At 36.7% G+C, this 17,909-nt stretch overlaps 2 protein-coding genes and 1 non-coding gene across 3 annotated transcripts; 2 read left to right on the top strand and 1 right to left on the bottom strand.

Annotated features, from left to right (window-relative positions):
• The first annotated feature begins 11,062 nt into the window (after positions 1-11,062).
• LOC104098095 (protein LYK2) lies at positions 11,063-14,201 on the top strand. The gene is made up of 2 exons (XM_009604752.4): positions 11,063-12,389; positions 12,692-14,201. Exons 1-2 carry the CDS (start codon positions 11,690-11,692, stop codon positions 13,996-13,998), a joined length of 2,007 nt encoding a protein of 668 aa, XP_009603047.1. The 5' UTR covers positions 11,063-11,689; the 3' UTR covers positions 13,999-14,201.
• Positions 14,202-14,705: 504 nt separating this feature from the next.
• On the bottom strand, positions 14,706-15,563 carry LOC104098103 (putative calcium-binding protein CML19). The gene has a single exon (XM_009604762.4). It carries the CDS (start codon positions 15,283-15,285, stop codon positions 14,860-14,862), a length of 426 nt encoding a protein of 141 aa, XP_009603057.1. The 5' UTR covers positions 15,286-15,563; the 3' UTR covers positions 14,706-14,859.
• Positions 15,564-15,790: 227 nt separating this feature from the next.
• TRNAK-CUU (transfer RNA lysine (anticodon CUU)) lies at positions 15,791-15,863 on the top strand. The gene has a single exon. It is a non-coding gene; the product is annotated as a tRNA-Lys (tRNA).
• The last annotated feature ends 2,046 nt before the right edge of the window (positions 15,864-17,909 follow it).

Here is a 17,909-nt window from a genome sequence, read left to right as displayed (position 1 = left end):
ACGTTCGTCCTTGAACGGAGTTAGAAAAAGTACTTGAGCTGGTGAATAAGTGTGGATAACAGCTGCGCATATCATGCTCGGTCTCCCAAGTCGCCTCCTCGATCAGATGACCCCTCCACTGAACCTTCACTGAAGCAATGTTCTTTGACCTCAGCTTTCGAACCTGCTTATCTAAAATAGCCACTAATTTCTCAACATAAGATAGATCCTTGTCCAACTGAACTGAACTGAAGTCTAACACATGAGATGGATCATTGTGATATTTCTGAAGCATAGAAACATGGAATACTGGATGAACTGCAGAGAGATTAGGTGGTAGTGCAAGTCTGTAAGCCATCTCTCCAACTCTCTCAAGAATCTCAAAAGGCCCAATATACCTAGGGCTAAACTTGCCCTTCTTCCCGAACCTCATCACCCCCTTCATAGGCGAAACCCGGAGCAGGACCCGTTCACCAACCATAATTGCAACATCACGAACCTTCCGATCCGCATAACTCTTCTGTCTAGATTGGGTTGTACGAAAGTCGATCCTGAATCAACTTAACCTTTTTCAGGGCATCCTGAACCAAGTCTGTACCCAATAGCCTAGCCTCGCCCAGTTCAAACCAACCCACTGGAGACCGGCAATGCCTACCATACAAGGCCTCATACGGAGCCATCTGAATGCTTGACTGGTAACTATTGTTGTAAGCAAACTCCACAAGTGGTAAGAACTGGTCCCAAGCACCCCCAAAAACTATCACACACGCAAGAATCATATCCCCCAGTATCTGAATAGTGCGTTCGGACTGCCCCGTCCGTCTGAGGGTGAAATGTTGTACTCAACCCCACACGAGTACCCAACTCTCGCTGTACAGCCCTCCAAAACTGTGAGGTAAATGGTGTACCCCGGTCAGAGATGATAGATACCGGTACACCGTGAAGTCTGACAATCTCGCGAATATATACCTGAGCCAGCTGCTCTGAAGAGTAAGTAGTGATCACATGAATGAAATGAGCTGACTTGGTTAATCTATCCACAATCACCCAAATTGCATCGAACTTCCTCTGAGTCTGTGGGAGCCCAACAACGAAATCCATAATGATCCGCTCCCAATTCCATTCTGAAGTCTCTAACTTCTGAAGCAACCCACCTGGCCGTTGATGCTCATGCTTCACCTGCTGACAATTTAGGAACCGAGCTACATATTCCACTATGTCTTTCTTCATCCTCTTCCACCAATAATGTTGCCTCAAGTCCTGATACATCTTCGCAGCACCCGGATAAATGGAGTACCACAAACTGTGAGCCTCCTAAAGAACCAATTCACGCAAACCATATATATTAGGCACACATAGCCTTCCCTACATCCGTAATACACCGTCATCTCTAATTGCGACTTACTTGGCATCACCGTGTTGAACTGTGTCCTTAAGGACAAGCAAATGGGGATCATCAGACCGACGCTCCCTGATACGATCATGAAGAGAAGACTGAGAACCCACACAAGCCAAAACTCGGCTCGGCTCAAAAATATCCAATCTAACAAACTGATTGGCTAAGGCCTGAACATCCAAGGCTAAAGGCCTCTCTACTACCGGTAAATATGCTAAGCTGCCCAAACTCTTCGCCTTACGACTCAAGGCATCAACCACTACATTGGCCTTCCCAAGATGATAGAGAATGGTGATATCATAATCCTTAAGCAACTCCAACCATCTCCGCTGCTGCAAAATTTAGATTCTTTCGTTTAAACAGATGTTGTAGACTCCGGTGATCGGTGTAGACCTCACAATGGACACCGTACAAATAATGCCGCCAAATCTTCAAGGCATGAACAATAGCTACTAACTCAAGGTCATGGACTGGATAATTCTTCTCATGTACCTTTAACTGTCTGGACGCATAGGCAATCACCCTACCGTCTTGCATCAACACTGCGCCGAGACCAATACGAGACGCATCACAATACATAGTATAAGACCATGAACCTATAGGTAATACCAACATTGAGGCTGTAGTCAAAGTTGTCTTGAGATTTTGGAAGCTCTTCTCACATTCCTCGGTCCATCTGAATGGGGCACCCTTGTAGGTCAATCTGGTCTTAATAGTTGTTCATAATCAATTACAGAATTGTCAATTAACTTCATGTTAACAAAAATCTCATTTCAAACCTTCACAATACTAATAATGAGATACGAGGCATGAAGACCTCATAATTATTTACCCGAATTAATGAGTCACATTTAACGTCACCTGGGCAAGAACCTACCTCGTAGGTTAAAACTCAATAATTACAACACAAATTTGGCAAGTATGCACAGAGAATTTCATATAAGAATGTTCAAATAAGCCTAACAGGCATGACTCCCTATTAGTACTATAGTACAAATTAAATTTCACAAGGGAGAACTTAAACACAAGAATTTTCCTCACAAGGATATCGTCCTTATATAACTTCCACCGCAGCTCGTAGCCCGGTTTAAACATATCAATTTAGTTTAAAATACGAGGATCTCGTCCTCAGTTCTGAATCACAAGTAATATGCACATCGTGCCAATCGAAACTTTCCATTTGCTCCTTTTAAATAATTTTTGTTAAATAAAATCACAACACATAATGAACCCCACACCGGTAGGGCATATAATTCATAATTTGTAATTAATTATCCGTAAATTACATCAAAACTTACCGAAATGAGTAACAGAAAGCCACATTTAGCCTCACAGCTCTTAATAGTGACCAACTTGGAATGATAGGCATAGTTATCTCTATAGAATCTCCCAACAGGAATAAACACATAAGTAGATTATAGAATTACGAAGCTCACTCATAAGTGGAGCACCATAGGAGGACTCGTTTCGATACTGAGAACCGAATCAAGTTAAGAAAATTATTCCTTTATATTAAATCGAGGTCGTACTTGTAACGACACCATCTGATGTAGCAACCTCCGTCGTACCGTAAAATAAATATATCAATGGCTGGGTCTCCACCTCTAGGACACCTTCTACCCGCCTGCCCTCCACCCCTAACTAGTCGTGTGGGTGGTGTAGTAACTGCAATGGGGCACGTAGCCTAAGTGCTTTGATGAAATATGTCTCTCCCAAGTTTGGGATAATTTTCTCATGATGTGCCTAGTATCACCGTATTCATAACAACCCCTTTGCGGGTTTGGCTGCTCATATTGAGTCTGTGTCAGATAACTAGAATAACCATTGTAGGAAACTCATGTCGGTGGTGCATTAAAAGAACTTACTAGAGTACCCCGAGTAATCCGATGTGCGGACTGGGCTGGCCGACTGCTTGAGCCCCCGCCATAATGATTTATACTTGCAGAGTAAAATTCACTAAATCCTCCAAAACCTCGAGACCTCTTGGTCTCCTTAGTTTTCCTTCCTCCTCACCCCGAACACGTTCTAATATCTTGGCAATTTCTACCATTAGCGAAAATGAAGTATCAGCCTGTAGCTCTCGAGTCGTACAAAATTTTACGATTATAATTGGGTCCTTTAATGAGTCAGTGGACTCGCTCTCTGGCTATAGGAAGCAAAGTAGGAATATGACGGGCTAACTTATTGAACTTGATGGCATATTCTGACACCGTCATGGTGACCTGACGTAACCGTTCGACCCTATGCGCCACACATCACGAAGAGTCCGGGAAACAAACTCTTTCAAAAGCGTGTCTGGGAACTGAGCCAAGTGGGCGGTGTTGCATTGGCTGGTCTTCCCTCTTCATAGGCTTGCCATGAACACCGGTGGAGAATTATCTCTCCCAAGGCCAATTTCTTCTTTTGTTATACCGACTCAACACTGTTGAGCTGACCCATTTATTAACATACTCTTCGATTCTTCTTTGGGGTAACCCTTACCCCTATTTATACACAACGATCACAAAAATGGAGCTCCATACAGACAAATCTTGGCACGAACCATATAGTCCAGAATCTCGTCAACAACTGTACTTCCTCCGAAGCACCCCAAAATCTATAACCGTGACGTCCACGCTGAGTAGACCTTCTATAAATTTAGAGTTATTTCTCTAACTCCTTTGGTACTGAAGTATAGGATTATTAAGGAGGCGGACATACCGCAAGTCCCAACCTTATCCTCTACAAAATCTCAGGTCTTAAACATGTGTAAATTTTAGGGAACCTTTCAGTACTACATATTTACATTTCAGGCAAAAATGGATATAACACATGACCTCGCAGTCCATCCATTGATAGTGGACTCCCCCCCACTCGGTGCAAAGTCATAGGTCACAACGTCCGATGATCCACAATAATAACCTTCACAGCTCGTATAAACCAACCAGATGCCAACGTCCGTTGCACCTCCCCTCACATGATTCACTAGGTGATCTCTCAATACGTCCGCATCTTCAGTTAGAACCACATGTTGAGGCAATGTTTGAGCATCTCTGGCTCCCTCACAGTCCATCTGTGGCATCACGAACCGTCGATGCACAACTGATATCGAGTGCGCAATGTCATACACGAGTGGATACAAAGGAATATGAGATATATGTTTCAAGCTAAATCAATGTCGCACGATAAGGAATCAAAGAAGTGAATAGTTTCCTAACAGTTCCATAACCTCCTGAAGATAAGTACAGATGTCTCTGATACCAACTTGTCACGACCCCAAATTCCCTCCGTAGGAGGTCGTGATGGCACCTAGTCTCTAAGACTAGGTAAGCCTATCAATGCGGAATAATCATAAATATATGAAATAAATAAACTACCATTCAATTAATTTCAACTCCCAAAACCCGGTAGAAATAAGTCACAAGCTTCTAAGAATTAATTCTCTATGACTTTATACATCAGAGTCTAAAGCAAATAAGGAAGACAATATAGTAATATAGAAGTGGACTCCGGAGTCTGCGGACGCTGGCAGATATACCTCGAAGTCTCCTCGTACAACTAGTTTACTGATGCCTGGTCTGATAAGGTATACCTGGATCTGCACAAAAAGATGTGCAGAAGCATAGTATGAGTACACCACAGCGATACCCAGTAAGTGCCAAGCCTAACCTCGGTAAAGTAGTGACGAGGTCCGGTCAGGCCCTACTGGAAAATAATAATTGCATGGTAAAATGTTTAACAATATAATAAAATATAATGACAATGGAAATGAATCAAGTAGCATGTCACCATTTAATTACACAAAATAATGGCAATAATATCTCGTGGAATCAAAACAGAATTTCCTTTCAACTTTAAGAAAATCACAACAAATAATCAAAGGCAACTGCGGCCATAAATCAATATCAATAAGGGTACTCCCGAGGTACCGCCTCGTAGTCCCAAATCATAAATAAAGTCACAATATCTCATTTCTCTTATCTCACCGCGGGAGCCTTCAGAATTTATTTTTTTAAAAAAATTATTTTTCCTGAAATAGCATCCCGCGTTTTAGCCATCCTTATCACACCGCATGACTTCTAGTAGTTCCCCTACTAGCCACGTGTATCAAACCACCCTTTTCTCACTGCATGCGTTTCAATACTCAGACCTTATACCACCGCATGCGTATCAATATCACAATACATCACAATTTGCAGCTCAAGTGCTCAAATAATTTAACTTGCCAAAATAATTCAACAACAATGTTTTTCACAATAAAGAGCTCACGACTCATGCCAAAATAAATCATCAATAATATTTTTCCACAATAAAGAGCTCACGGCTCCATCACAATGAGTACGAAAATCTTACAAAAATATTCAGGAATAAATAATTCAGCAAAATAATATTTCAAAATCTTTAATACGTTGCTTCAATACCAATTTTAAAAATGTCAAATACTTCATATTAATAATATTTATTTTAAATAAAATCAACCTTCAAATAATGCACAGAATAAAAGAAACCAAGTTCTAACTAAACAGGTAAAACAATTAGTAGGAAAAAGATCAAGCAAATTTAAAGTATATAAATCAAATCAATGATGGAGAATATAACAAGATTTAATAATTTAATTAATATGCAACAGTGATCTACACAATTTTAAAAAACTATAATCCTTCACATTTAGCCCATGTACACACTCGTCACCTCATGTACACGACTTTCATCACATTACAATTAATACCAATCCTAGGAGAAATTTTTTCTACACAAGGTTAGACAAGTCACTTATCTCGACTTGCTCCAATTTAATCACGTAGTATGCCTTTTTCTTGATTTTCCGATTCCGATCGACTCGTATCTAGTCATAATTAATTCGATACAGTCAACAAAAATTATAGGAATCAATTTCATAAAAAATACTATATTTTTCAATAAAATTCGAAATTAACTCAAAAATGTCTTGTGGGGCCCACGTCTCGGAATTCAGCGGAGGTAATGAAATACGAACGTCCATTCAATAACGAGTCCAACCATACCATTTTTACTAAAATCTGACATCAACTTGACATCCAAATTTCAAATTCTCATTTTGAAATCCCTAGGCCCAAATCCTCTAATTTCACCCCAAAAATATGTAATCTATTCGAAATATTCAATGATAATTCAATATAATTGACTAACAATGATCACATGTGACTTACCTTAAGATTTTTCGTGATTTCTCGCTCAAAAATCGCCTCACCCGCTTTTGAAAATGTCAAAACTGACAAAAATTTTCGGACCCTTCTGATTTGTACACTACCCAGTGTTTTCGCATCCGCGGATAAAATTCTCGCACATGCAGTTCCGCATCTGCGGTGAAATACCGCATCTGCGAAAATTGCTCAGCCCAGCTGCCTTCACTTCTGTGAGCCTTAGATCGCATCTGCGCCTTCGCAGGTGCGGAAAGTTGCATCGCACCTGCGCGCCTGCCCGCACTTGCGCCCTTCCTCATGCTACTGCGCAAGCGCTCCTGCACAACATGAGCTGCATCTGCGGCATCGCACCTGCGGCCAATTTCTCGCAAGTGCGATTACACTAGAAGACAAAAAAATTCCTAGATTTCTTCTAAGTCCGAATTTGATCCGTTAACCATCCAAAACTAACCCGATACCCTCGGGACCTTAATCAAATATACCAACATGTCCTAAAATATTATACGAACTTGCTCGCGCGATCAAATTGCCCAAATAACACCTAAAACTACGAAACGAACCCCAAATCAAAGGAAATTTCTAAGAAAACTTTAAAACTTATATTTTTACAACCGGACGACCGAATCACATCAAATCAGCTCTGTTTCTCACCAAATTCGGCAGACAAGTCATAAATGACCTAACAGAGCTATAAAAATTTTCAGAACTGGATTCCAACCACGATATCAAAAAGTCAACTCCCCGGTCAAACTTCCAAACTTAAATTTCTATTTTAGCCATTTTAAGCCTAATTTCACTACGGACTTCCAAATAAAGTTCTGATCACGCTCCTAAGTCCAAAATCACCATACGGACGAAGCACATTGATATAAAGTATCATTTTATCCGAGAAACTATTGCTAAAGGAAAAGTCTCTGTTCAGAAGATCAACACTAGAGACAATCCTGCTGACATATTCACAAAACCTCTTCCAGTGTCCAAGTTCAGCTTTGCCTGAACTTGATTGGCATTTACGAAGAATGATTTTGCCCATTGGGGTTTTTTCGGAGAAGGTGAAGCAAATTTACTATATATAAGCCGAAATTAGGCCAAGGTGAAGATTTGTAATATGGCCAAATTTTTATGACATTTGCCATGACATAATATCCATTATAATAAAATTTGTGAATCATGACATTTGCCATGGCATAATATCCATTATTAGGCCAAGAATTTCTTGCTATAAATAGAGGAGCTTCTCCTCATTTGCAAACACACCAATTCAAGAGCTTTTCACTCTTGTCTTTCTTTTTCCTCCTTCATTTCATTATGAAGTATTTTGTAAGAGAGTGAGTGTTGGGAAACACTTGTGTGAACCCTTTCTTTGGAGTGATCTTGTGAAGTTATTCTCTTGGGGTATTTGAGACTAATTAGAGTATTTACTCTAATTTTGTACTCTTGTTGGTATAGTGAAATTGCTCATCTCTGCTTGTGGACGTAGGTCACCTTGACCGAACCACATTAAATTTGTGTCTTCTTTATATTCTTTAATTGTCGTTATTATCAACTTCCATTGTCTTTGTTATTGTCATTATACCGTTGTTTGGCTAAATTTCGCACTACCCGGGTTCCCGATCCTAACAAAGAGAATATGTATTAACTAGGGGTGTACATAGGTCGGGCTGGTTCAGATTTTCTAATTACCAAACCAAACCAATTGTATCGGGTTATTAAATCTAAATATCAAACCAAACCAATAAAAGTCGGATTTTTTAATCTCGATTTTCGAATTTTTTAATTTTTTTTCATAAAGTCTTCATAGCACAAAACGTAAAATTTGTGTTCCAAATATGTCTTTAACCCTAGAAAGACAGAACTATATAAGGTATTTTTTAATAAAATAACATAAATATGAGATGAGTCATGGCATTGTACTAAAATATTCAACGATAAAGATAATAAAATCGCATAGAATAAATATTATTAATAAGCCATAATGAAAATAAATATAATTTAAAATTACGACTAATAAGTACTATTATTTACATGACGAACCACTAAAAAAATAAGTTATACATTTTATCTAAACCATGAAAAAACTAAAAAATATATATCCAACACTATTTTCATTCATAGTACAATTGAATTGAATGTCTTTTATTAACATTAGTATTGATTTGATTTTGGTTTAAGATTTATTTGAGTTACTAATATTTATGAACTATAAAACTTATTGGAGCATCCAAAAATTATAAGCCCAAACTTGAAATAATACGTTAAAAGATAAAACTATAAAAAAACTTAATTTAAGAAATATTTATAAACTATAATAAATATTTTTATGTATTAAATACATTTAAAGCTTCCATACATATAATGTCGGATTGATTTGGTTTCTGTTTGACTTTTTTTAGTTAAAACCAAATCAAACCAAATATGGTCGGGTTTTGTTTTTCAAACCAAATCATAATCGAGTTTTTTTTTCTCTGTTTGACTCGAATTATCGGGTTAGTGCGGTTTGTGAGTTTTATTTGTACACACATGGTATTAATTATTAACTAATGATATAGTGATGCGAGTACATATGTCCACACAAAAAAGTGTATGCAAAAGAATATAGTATGTATTTATTAGATTAGTGTAAATACTAAAGAAGAATAAGATTTATAATGGCGAAGTAAAGCGTTTTTACAAATTCCAACTTATATTTCTATAGCTCATGTGGTTTATCGACAAACTTTTGTCCTCAGAAATCGGACAGCTCTCGTAACTTTCACCTCTGTACCCCTCTTTCATTTCTTTGTTTATCTATGGAGGCTGCTGAACGGTGCTGGGCACGTGGTCTCACGTGCTTTTCTTTCTTTTTGCTCCATATCCCCACAGCAACCCAAAAAAAAAAAAAACAGAGAATCGTCAATGAAAGATGATTTTGTAAATGAAAAAACAACTTAACGAACATGGTAAAAATTAAACTCTTTTAATCTCAGAAATAGTCCATGTCAAATGTAGGATTTATACAGAAGAAGATTAATCATTTTAACTTATTATATTTTTACCATCGAACTCATTGGACATTTAAAATTATAAGTTTAAAATATGTATTCCAATATTTATTCAAATTATGATATATATATATATATATATACATTAAAGTTAGTGAGTCCAGTTAAACACAAAGTCTATTAGCTACATTCGCCTCTGGCTATATAGCTTGTAGCTAGGACCCAGGTGTAGATGGAATTTCGAGTCATCCATCTTTCAACTTGAAGCGTCCTATAAATGCCTCAGCTTTAGCAAGCAAGGAAGGTCTCGTCAATGCAACTTCTTATTGGCATATATTGCTTGTCCATTGTACGGATCTCTTATCCTCCCCCAAGTCATGAACCAAGACAAGAGACCATCACAAGTTAATTCTTTGTGAAACATCTTTCTTTTTTAAAACATCATTTCGATTTAATTTGCGCATGGAAATATGTCGAACACTTGGTGTGTGATAATGGAGGTACTTTATGCTTTTGCATATGGTAGTCATATATATGATTAGGATATACTCTGTGTGTAACGCTTAATGGTGAATATTAAGAGAGTTAATATTGTGGTTTGCCTGATGAAATTCGTTATGTCTTGCTAAATGTTTGTTGATTGAATTAAGGAATTAAAAATCATCAACCGTGCACAAAGTTAGTAGCTTTTCCCCGAATATACTGGGGTTCGGCTATGCCTTCACTTATATCTGTTGCCTTGTTGGTAAAGGAAATCTATCCGTATAGCCGCCGTAAAAAATAATAATCAAAAAATATATATTTTTTGTATATTAATATATAATATACATATTTTATACGTAACTAGTATATATTATTCGTATATTTGGCTAGGGATCGTAATTATTTTTGACCGACCAACCAAATGTATTAAAAGCCCTATTTGTAGAATCGAACTTTAGTATCTGAAATACTGGTGAAATAATAACTAATTAACTCGTTTGAAGAGTATTGTTTCTTTTCAACTTCAATTTTAAAAACTTTTCTCTTTTTCCAACTTTCACCAAATATTCGCAGCACATACTAATTTACATCATTAAGAGGAAATAACATTTCCCCATCCATTCAGCATGTATAGTTTATATCTTTACTTGCAACTATGTTGCATGGACTTTATAAAATGTTATCGCAGTCGTGTTGGATTCAGAGGGAGCCAGGATTTGAAGCTTATGGGTTCATGATTCAAGTTCTTTTAAGTTACTAGGTTCTAACTTAATAATTTGTTCATATTCAATGAATTTCTTAAGACAAATATAAAGTTTGGACCAAAGCTACTGGGTTCGGTCGAACCCGTAGCCAATAGGCTGGATCAACCTCTGAATGGATCCTCAAAAAATACATTATTTTTGGAGGATTCAACACGCAACCGACAATATTTTCAGAGAGTCCGAACAACATAGACTGTCAGGCCGAAAGAGTTGTGTCTACCTGTAAAGTGTGATTAACTCTTCTTATTTCCTCATATAAAAATGTTCCCAAGTGAGCACATTGCTATGTTCAATATAGAAATTCCATCTCCCTTAAGAGCTGCCTCTCATCCTCTCTCTCTATCCCCTCTCTTCTCCTATAACTAAACATATTTAGCCGTACGAGGGGTCTATGAGACCAACCCACTAGCCAATTTTTAAACTCGTAACTTGGTTTTCTAGGCACTTCTGGCAGATTTTCATTGGTTATGCCCATTTCGCATCCTCGTATTAACACATAATATATGTACTCTACTCACCCCAATGCATGTATATTCATTTGTTGTTGCTCATTCTTCCTAGGAAAGATATGTCCTTTTTCAAGTGCATGTATGAGCTTCTATGACCACAAACAAACAATGCAATTTTAGAAAACCAAAAGGAATTCGTTGAGATGGTTGAGGGGTTAATCATGACCGTTAGCCATTTAAAATCTTAGAATTAATAGAGTTGCCCAGAAAACTGCACTAGTCCACAGTTAGACTCAAAATATACTAAAAGAATTGCAGCAACCAAGACTCTTGTCCAAGAAATTCTACCTTTTCATACGCCGATTTGTACAGATCCAAAATATATTCATCTCCTTTGCCCTCCTACAAAAACCACCTTTTTATTCTACTAAGCAAACCACGTGGAGTTGACTGGTCCTTCACTTAATTCATTACTATGACACTCGATTTTCAGTTCTGTTCTTTGGTTTTCTTCTTATTTGTGACAGTTTCTGCTATTGGACTAGAGGACTTATTAAGCTGCGACTCGAAATCTCCAGCTGCTTCTGGCTATCGATGTGAACGTAATTTGCAGCCACTGCAATGCGGGACATTCGCAATTCTTCGCACCAATTCATTTTACTCGTCTCTTTTCAATCTGAGTTCTTATTTGGGTATCAATCGATACGTTCTAGGTGAAGCAAATGGCTTTTCTGCTGATACAGAATTTCTTACAATTGACCAGCCTTTATTAATTCCATTAGATTGTAAATGCGTTGGCGGATTCTTTGAAGCTGAATTGACAAAAACAACAATTAAAGGAGAGAGCTTTTATAGCATTGCTCAATCTTTAGAAGGTTTAACGACTTGCAAAGCTATTAAGGAGAAAAATCCAAATATTACTCCTTTTGATCTGTCTGAGAAACTTCTGCTGTCAATTCCACTGAGATGTGCTTGTCTTTCTCCAGAAGAAATTAGTCCGCAAACAAAACTTTTGGTCTCTTATCCAGTGAAGCAAGGCGATACAATTGCAGCCTTAGCAATTGGCTTCAATACTAGTGCTGAAAGAATAATTGCTACCAATCACAGATTAGAAGGAGGTAGTTTTAGACCTGAAAGCCTATCACCAGCTTCAACTCTTCTGATTCCACTCGAAGGTAACGTTGAATTGTGTGACTATCTCATCTGAAAATTTAAATAATTAGAAAGATCACATTTTTAGTTACTTATTTAATTATATTAGCCCTTATCCATGAAGAAATGTTTTTTTTTGCTCTTTGGGTGGTGGTGAGATTTAGATGTTGAAATGTTTTTTGCTTTTTGAGTGGTGGTGAGATTTGAATCTAAGTTTCCTTGCTTGCCCTGATACCAAATTGATTAGTATGACCGTCTCATTTAAAATTTTAAGTTGTTAGAGAGAGAGCATACAGTTTATGTTAGTTATATTATGTGTCAACAGGTAAACCAAGACTTAACTCATTTACAAACTCACAACAGCCGGATTTGGGATATCCAGCAGCAAGCGTTGCGTCAACTAAAAAACATAAAAGAAAGTCCAAAATGAGGATGATGGGAGTTTATATTGCTGTTGCTGTGGTTGCCTTTATGTCAATGGTAGCATTTGCAGCAGTTTTCTTGTTTATCCTGCACAAGAGGAAGAGGGATGCAGATTTGTGTAAGGAAGCAGATTTGGAGCTACAAAAGTTAAGCTTAAGTGTGAGAACTACCAGCGAAAAGAAAGTTTCATTCGAGGGGTCTCAAAATGAACTTGACAGTCAGATTATTGATGCCACACCACATAAGTTGTTGGTTGAGACCTACACTATTGATGAGATAAAGAAGGCTACAGAGGATTTTGATTCCTCCAATCTTATCGAGGATTCTGTATTCCATGGCCGGATCAATGGAAAAAATTTGGCAATCAAAAAGATGGAGACTTGCAATATCTCAAAAATAGATTTTGGGCTATTCAATGATGCAATTCATCATCATCCAAATATTATCAGGCACTTAGGGACATGCGTATCAGAGAGTCCTGATTCATTCTTGGTGTTTGAATATGCTGTAAATGGTTCGTTAAAAGACTGGCTTCATGGTGGTCGAGCAATGAAGAATCAATTCATTGCTTCGTGCTATTGTTTCTTGACATGGAATCAGAGGCTAAGGATTTGTCTAGATGTAGCGACCGCCTTGCAATTTATGCACCATATCATGGATCCTGCTTATGTCCATCGAAATATAAAGAGCAGGAACATTTTTCTTGATGAAGAGTTCAAGGCAAAAGTTGGTAATTTTGGCATGGCTCGATGTGTTGAAGATGATGTTGCAATAGGTTATTTGGCGCCAGAGTATCTTGAACGAGGAATCCTTACCCCGAGCATTGATATCTTTGCTTTTGGGGTGATTTTGCTGGAGGTGTTATCAGGCCAAACACCTATAACCAGTGGCAATGGTAAAGGAGGAGAAGATGAAATTAGGCTGTCTGATAAAATAAAGGTCATTTTGGAGTCAGAGAACGCGGATGAGTTAAGGGAATGGATAGACAGTGCATTAGGAGAGAATTATTTATTTGATGCAGCAGTGACATTGGCAAATCTGGCTAGAGCATGCGTGGAGGACGAGCCCTCGTTAAGACCAAATGCTGGTGAGATTGTGGAAAAGTTGTCAAGATTGGTTGAAGAATTACTGGAAGGGGAAGAGCAACTCATAACCTCCGAAAGTTCTTGCAAACCTTTGTTCAAGGCTGCGGCCACCAGTACCATGTGATAACCAAAATAGCAAGCTTTTGTGAATTGTAAGTGATTAAGTTTCCAGGTGTTTAACTTGTAAGGTTTTTATGGCTCCTAAGATCTTGATCTCCTCTGCACTTACGGCAAAATACAAGAGGAGACTTTATGCCGCATATTATTAACTTGTAAATATGTACGTATGCAGCAACTACTTTTGATCAATAGTGATCTTCTTATGTAGCTACTGCTGTCAATCAATTTTCAGTTCATCTCCCAAATATGTCTTGACTTTTCATTAAAATTGTTTTCTTGACTGACCTTAAGTTCGTTCCCTAGATTCAAAAGACAACCCAAAAGGTAGAACAAAAGGGATATCACAGATCATATATAGCAGATTGAAGAAGAAACAGTCTTTCACTAAAGTAAAGTACAGAATACTTTTACAAGATTCAAATACCAATAGGAGACATTTGCAAGAATAATTAAAATTGATTGGTTCCTCAAGTCGAAGTAGAGTAAAACTGCAGGCACTCATCACTAAAAAGGAATAGAACACATCATATGACATCCGGGGGCGGAGCTAGAGTGCTCCGAGCGGGTTTGGCCGAACCCAGTAATTTTAGTTCGAACCCTGTATTTGTCTTAAAAAATCAATTGAATATGTATAAATTATTAATGAGAATACATAAGTTTTTAAGCAAAGCTGCATTATCCAAAAACATAAAAATATGTCAAGATGAAAACTTTACAAATATTAGAACCATTAGTCTACAATAAGGTGCAATGTTGTACTAATATACAGAAAGAATGAGCAATCCTCAACAAAAGATCAATGAACGAATCAAAGATACAAAGAAAGCAGAAAGAAAGCAAAGTAAGCAGTGGCAAGGACAAAAAACTAACAACGCATCATAATCTCGAACTCATCAAAGTTAAGGAGACCATCGCCATCAATATCATAGCGGCAAATCATTCCTCTGCATTCATCAATGGTTCTTGATTCTCCTAATCTGGCAAGCATTCTATTCAAACTCTCAGGCGTAATACATCCACATCCCTCCATCTCATACATCCTGAATGCTTCCTTCAGCTCGTGCGCCTTCTCTTCTTCGCTTCCATCTTCAATTAATCTCACAAAGTCTTCGAAATCCAACAAGCCATCGTTATCTGAGTCATTTAACTCAACCGCAGCCTTCGCTTCCTCATACGACATGTCTTTGCCGATCAAGTGGACACACTGTTGTAGCTCCTCTGCTGATATTTTCCTATCTCTATTCTCATCAAAGCGTTCAAATAGACGTAGGTGCTGCTTGTATTCTGCCATCAAATTAACAAATATCAAAGAGGGTGTACTTTGGCAAGAATTAAAAGTAAAAACCAAGAGGCAAGAGTTGAACTGCTATAAAACCAAATTCTTGACCCCTATATATATGTATATCAAGAGCGGCAGAATACGTGTGGCCTGCGTAAAGCAACCGGGGAAATTGTAAGCGCGCGGGAATTTCAGGTGTGTACCGTTGATCAGTTTTCAATGAAGAATTGGGCTTCCAGATATACAGGAACCAACCTAGAAGAATCTGATCATCTACCAAGTCATTGGGAAGGAGACTAGGAAAGCCAAACCGGGAATACTATTTCCAAGTCTAAGCTCTTTATTTTTTTATCTTTCTATTTTCTCGAAGCTCTTTATGACTACTAATAGGAGTAATATTTTCCGTTTGAGTGGGGTAGGGTCCTTGAAGCCAAAATACAACTTTAACTATTAATTAGCGGGTTAATTTCAACACTCAAACAATCATATATCGTAAGTTCGTGCTTCTTATCACCAAGCCCGTCTAGCTCAGTTGGTAGAGCGCAAGGCTCTTAACCTTGTGGTCGTGGGTTCGAGCCCCACGGTGGGCGTAGTGATTTTTCTTTTCATTTTCCTTGGCGCCTTTCATTTTTTCTGGGCTGCATGGAGAAACAGATAGCACACGAGTGAGGCCATGTCAAATCTTCTATATATTATTATTATTAAAAGGCGAGTGAAACTTTAAGCCAAGTGTCAGCCTAGAAAAAAGTCGCATAATTATAGTTAATAATTAGTTATTGATTATTTTTTTAAATTTAAATATATATAAAATAATAAAATAAAATATTTTATAATAAAAAATGAAAAGTAAAAAAAACTGTCCATTCAAATTGGAGAGTAGTTTCAAGTTGGAGTTTTTAAATTATTTATTAAATTTCAGATAATATTCTTCAGAACAATTGGATAAAATTTAAAATTAAAAAAATATTTCAAGAGTAATAAAATATATATCTTCTATTATATTATAAAAAGAAAGTAGTAGGTAAAAATATTAAACAAAGTAATATGCTAATAAAAAATTCTATTAACAATGCAATTATATTAAATATTGGATAATATAATAAAGAAAAATACATAATAACAAAAGTTATTCGATGACTATATAAGTCCCTTTAATTTAATAGAGATTTTATTCATTAAAATTTAGATAATATTATTGACAACAACAGAATAAAATTTAAAATAAAAAATATTTTAATATATATATATATATATATATATATATATATATATATATATATATATATATATCTTCTCTTATATTATAAAAAGAAAGCGAGCATACAAAAATATTAAACAAAGTAATATGCTAATAAAAATTTCTATTAACAATGTAAAAATACTAAACATTGGATAATAGAATAAAGAAAAATATAGAAGAAAAGAATTATTCAATGACTATATAAGTCCCTTTAATTTACTGGCGATTTTATTATTGGGTATATCATATTGACAAATAAGATGACAATTGAAATTTATTAAAGCAATACGATCTAATATGTTCAAACAAACCCGATCACAATTTAATTTAATTAATATTTTTTAATATTGACCGCGCATCGCACGGGTACCACCACTAGTTATGGTGAAAGCGTCTCGCCACAATGTGTAGCGGATTCCACATGTCATTTACAACATTATCCTATTTTCCCCTACCAGGTCTTAGTTATTTTCATAGACCTCGGTCATGGGCGAAGTGGGGTTCACCCGAACGCCCTTCCCAAAAAATTACATTGTATATATATGACAAAATATGTTTTTTACCTTTATAATTATATTTTGAATCCCCATAACATAGCATAACTTAGTGGTCAAGGGAGTTCAAAACTTTTGTAAGTTCATTGGTTCAATGCCCAGTATAAGAGTAAAAGGACGCGGTCTCATTAAAATATCCACCCCATTTCTTGGTCAACGCCTCTCATTAAGTGTCATGTCTTCCATGTAAATCCAACACATTTTCAGCATCAATATTTTAATCAACTGCCACCGTCTCTTCTCCTTCAGAATCCCTCTACAGGACTTCCTTGCATTCCTTTTTTTATCCACCGGCCATGGCAGTGCTGAGCTTCCTGGGAGTTTCAACCCGACTACTTCTTCGGACTTTCAGCAGAGGCGGATTCAGGATTCAAAGGTGCAGGTGTCACTACGTTATGCATACAATATACATGCCAATAGCTACAAAGACAGAATAAGAATAATAGATCGATTCGCTTAGTTTTTGGTTAATTCGATTAGGTCTTTCATTCGCGAAACAAAATAAGTTCAATTTTGGTTCAGCTTTTTTACTCTTAATTTAAAATGAAAATGCAAAAGAAGAATAACATTTCATGAAAGAGCGCATTAATATAAAAGTTTGCTTGAAGAGTAGCTTAACTACTACATATCCTTTGTTTGACTAAATTAATTTACTTATATTATTCTTAGATTAATTTTTTCATCTTAATTGTAAAGTTATATGATAATCATTTCTAAATAAAAATCTTCAACGTTCAATCTATGATAATCGACCCAAAATGACTATCAATCAAGCCATTTACTTTTTTTTTTCAAAATTCAATAGAAGATATTGTTCACATTATACTCTAATATATAAATTA

This window comes from Nicotiana tomentosiformis, chromosome 2 (assembly GCF_000390325.3).
Source record: "Nicotiana tomentosiformis chromosome 2, ASM39032v3, whole genome shotgun sequence".
Classification (NCBI taxonomy): Eukaryota; Viridiplantae; Streptophyta; class Magnoliopsida; order Solanales; family Solanaceae; genus Nicotiana; species Nicotiana tomentosiformis.
Note: the sequence above shows the minus strand (reverse complement) of the source record. Positions and strands in the feature narration are given on the sequence as shown.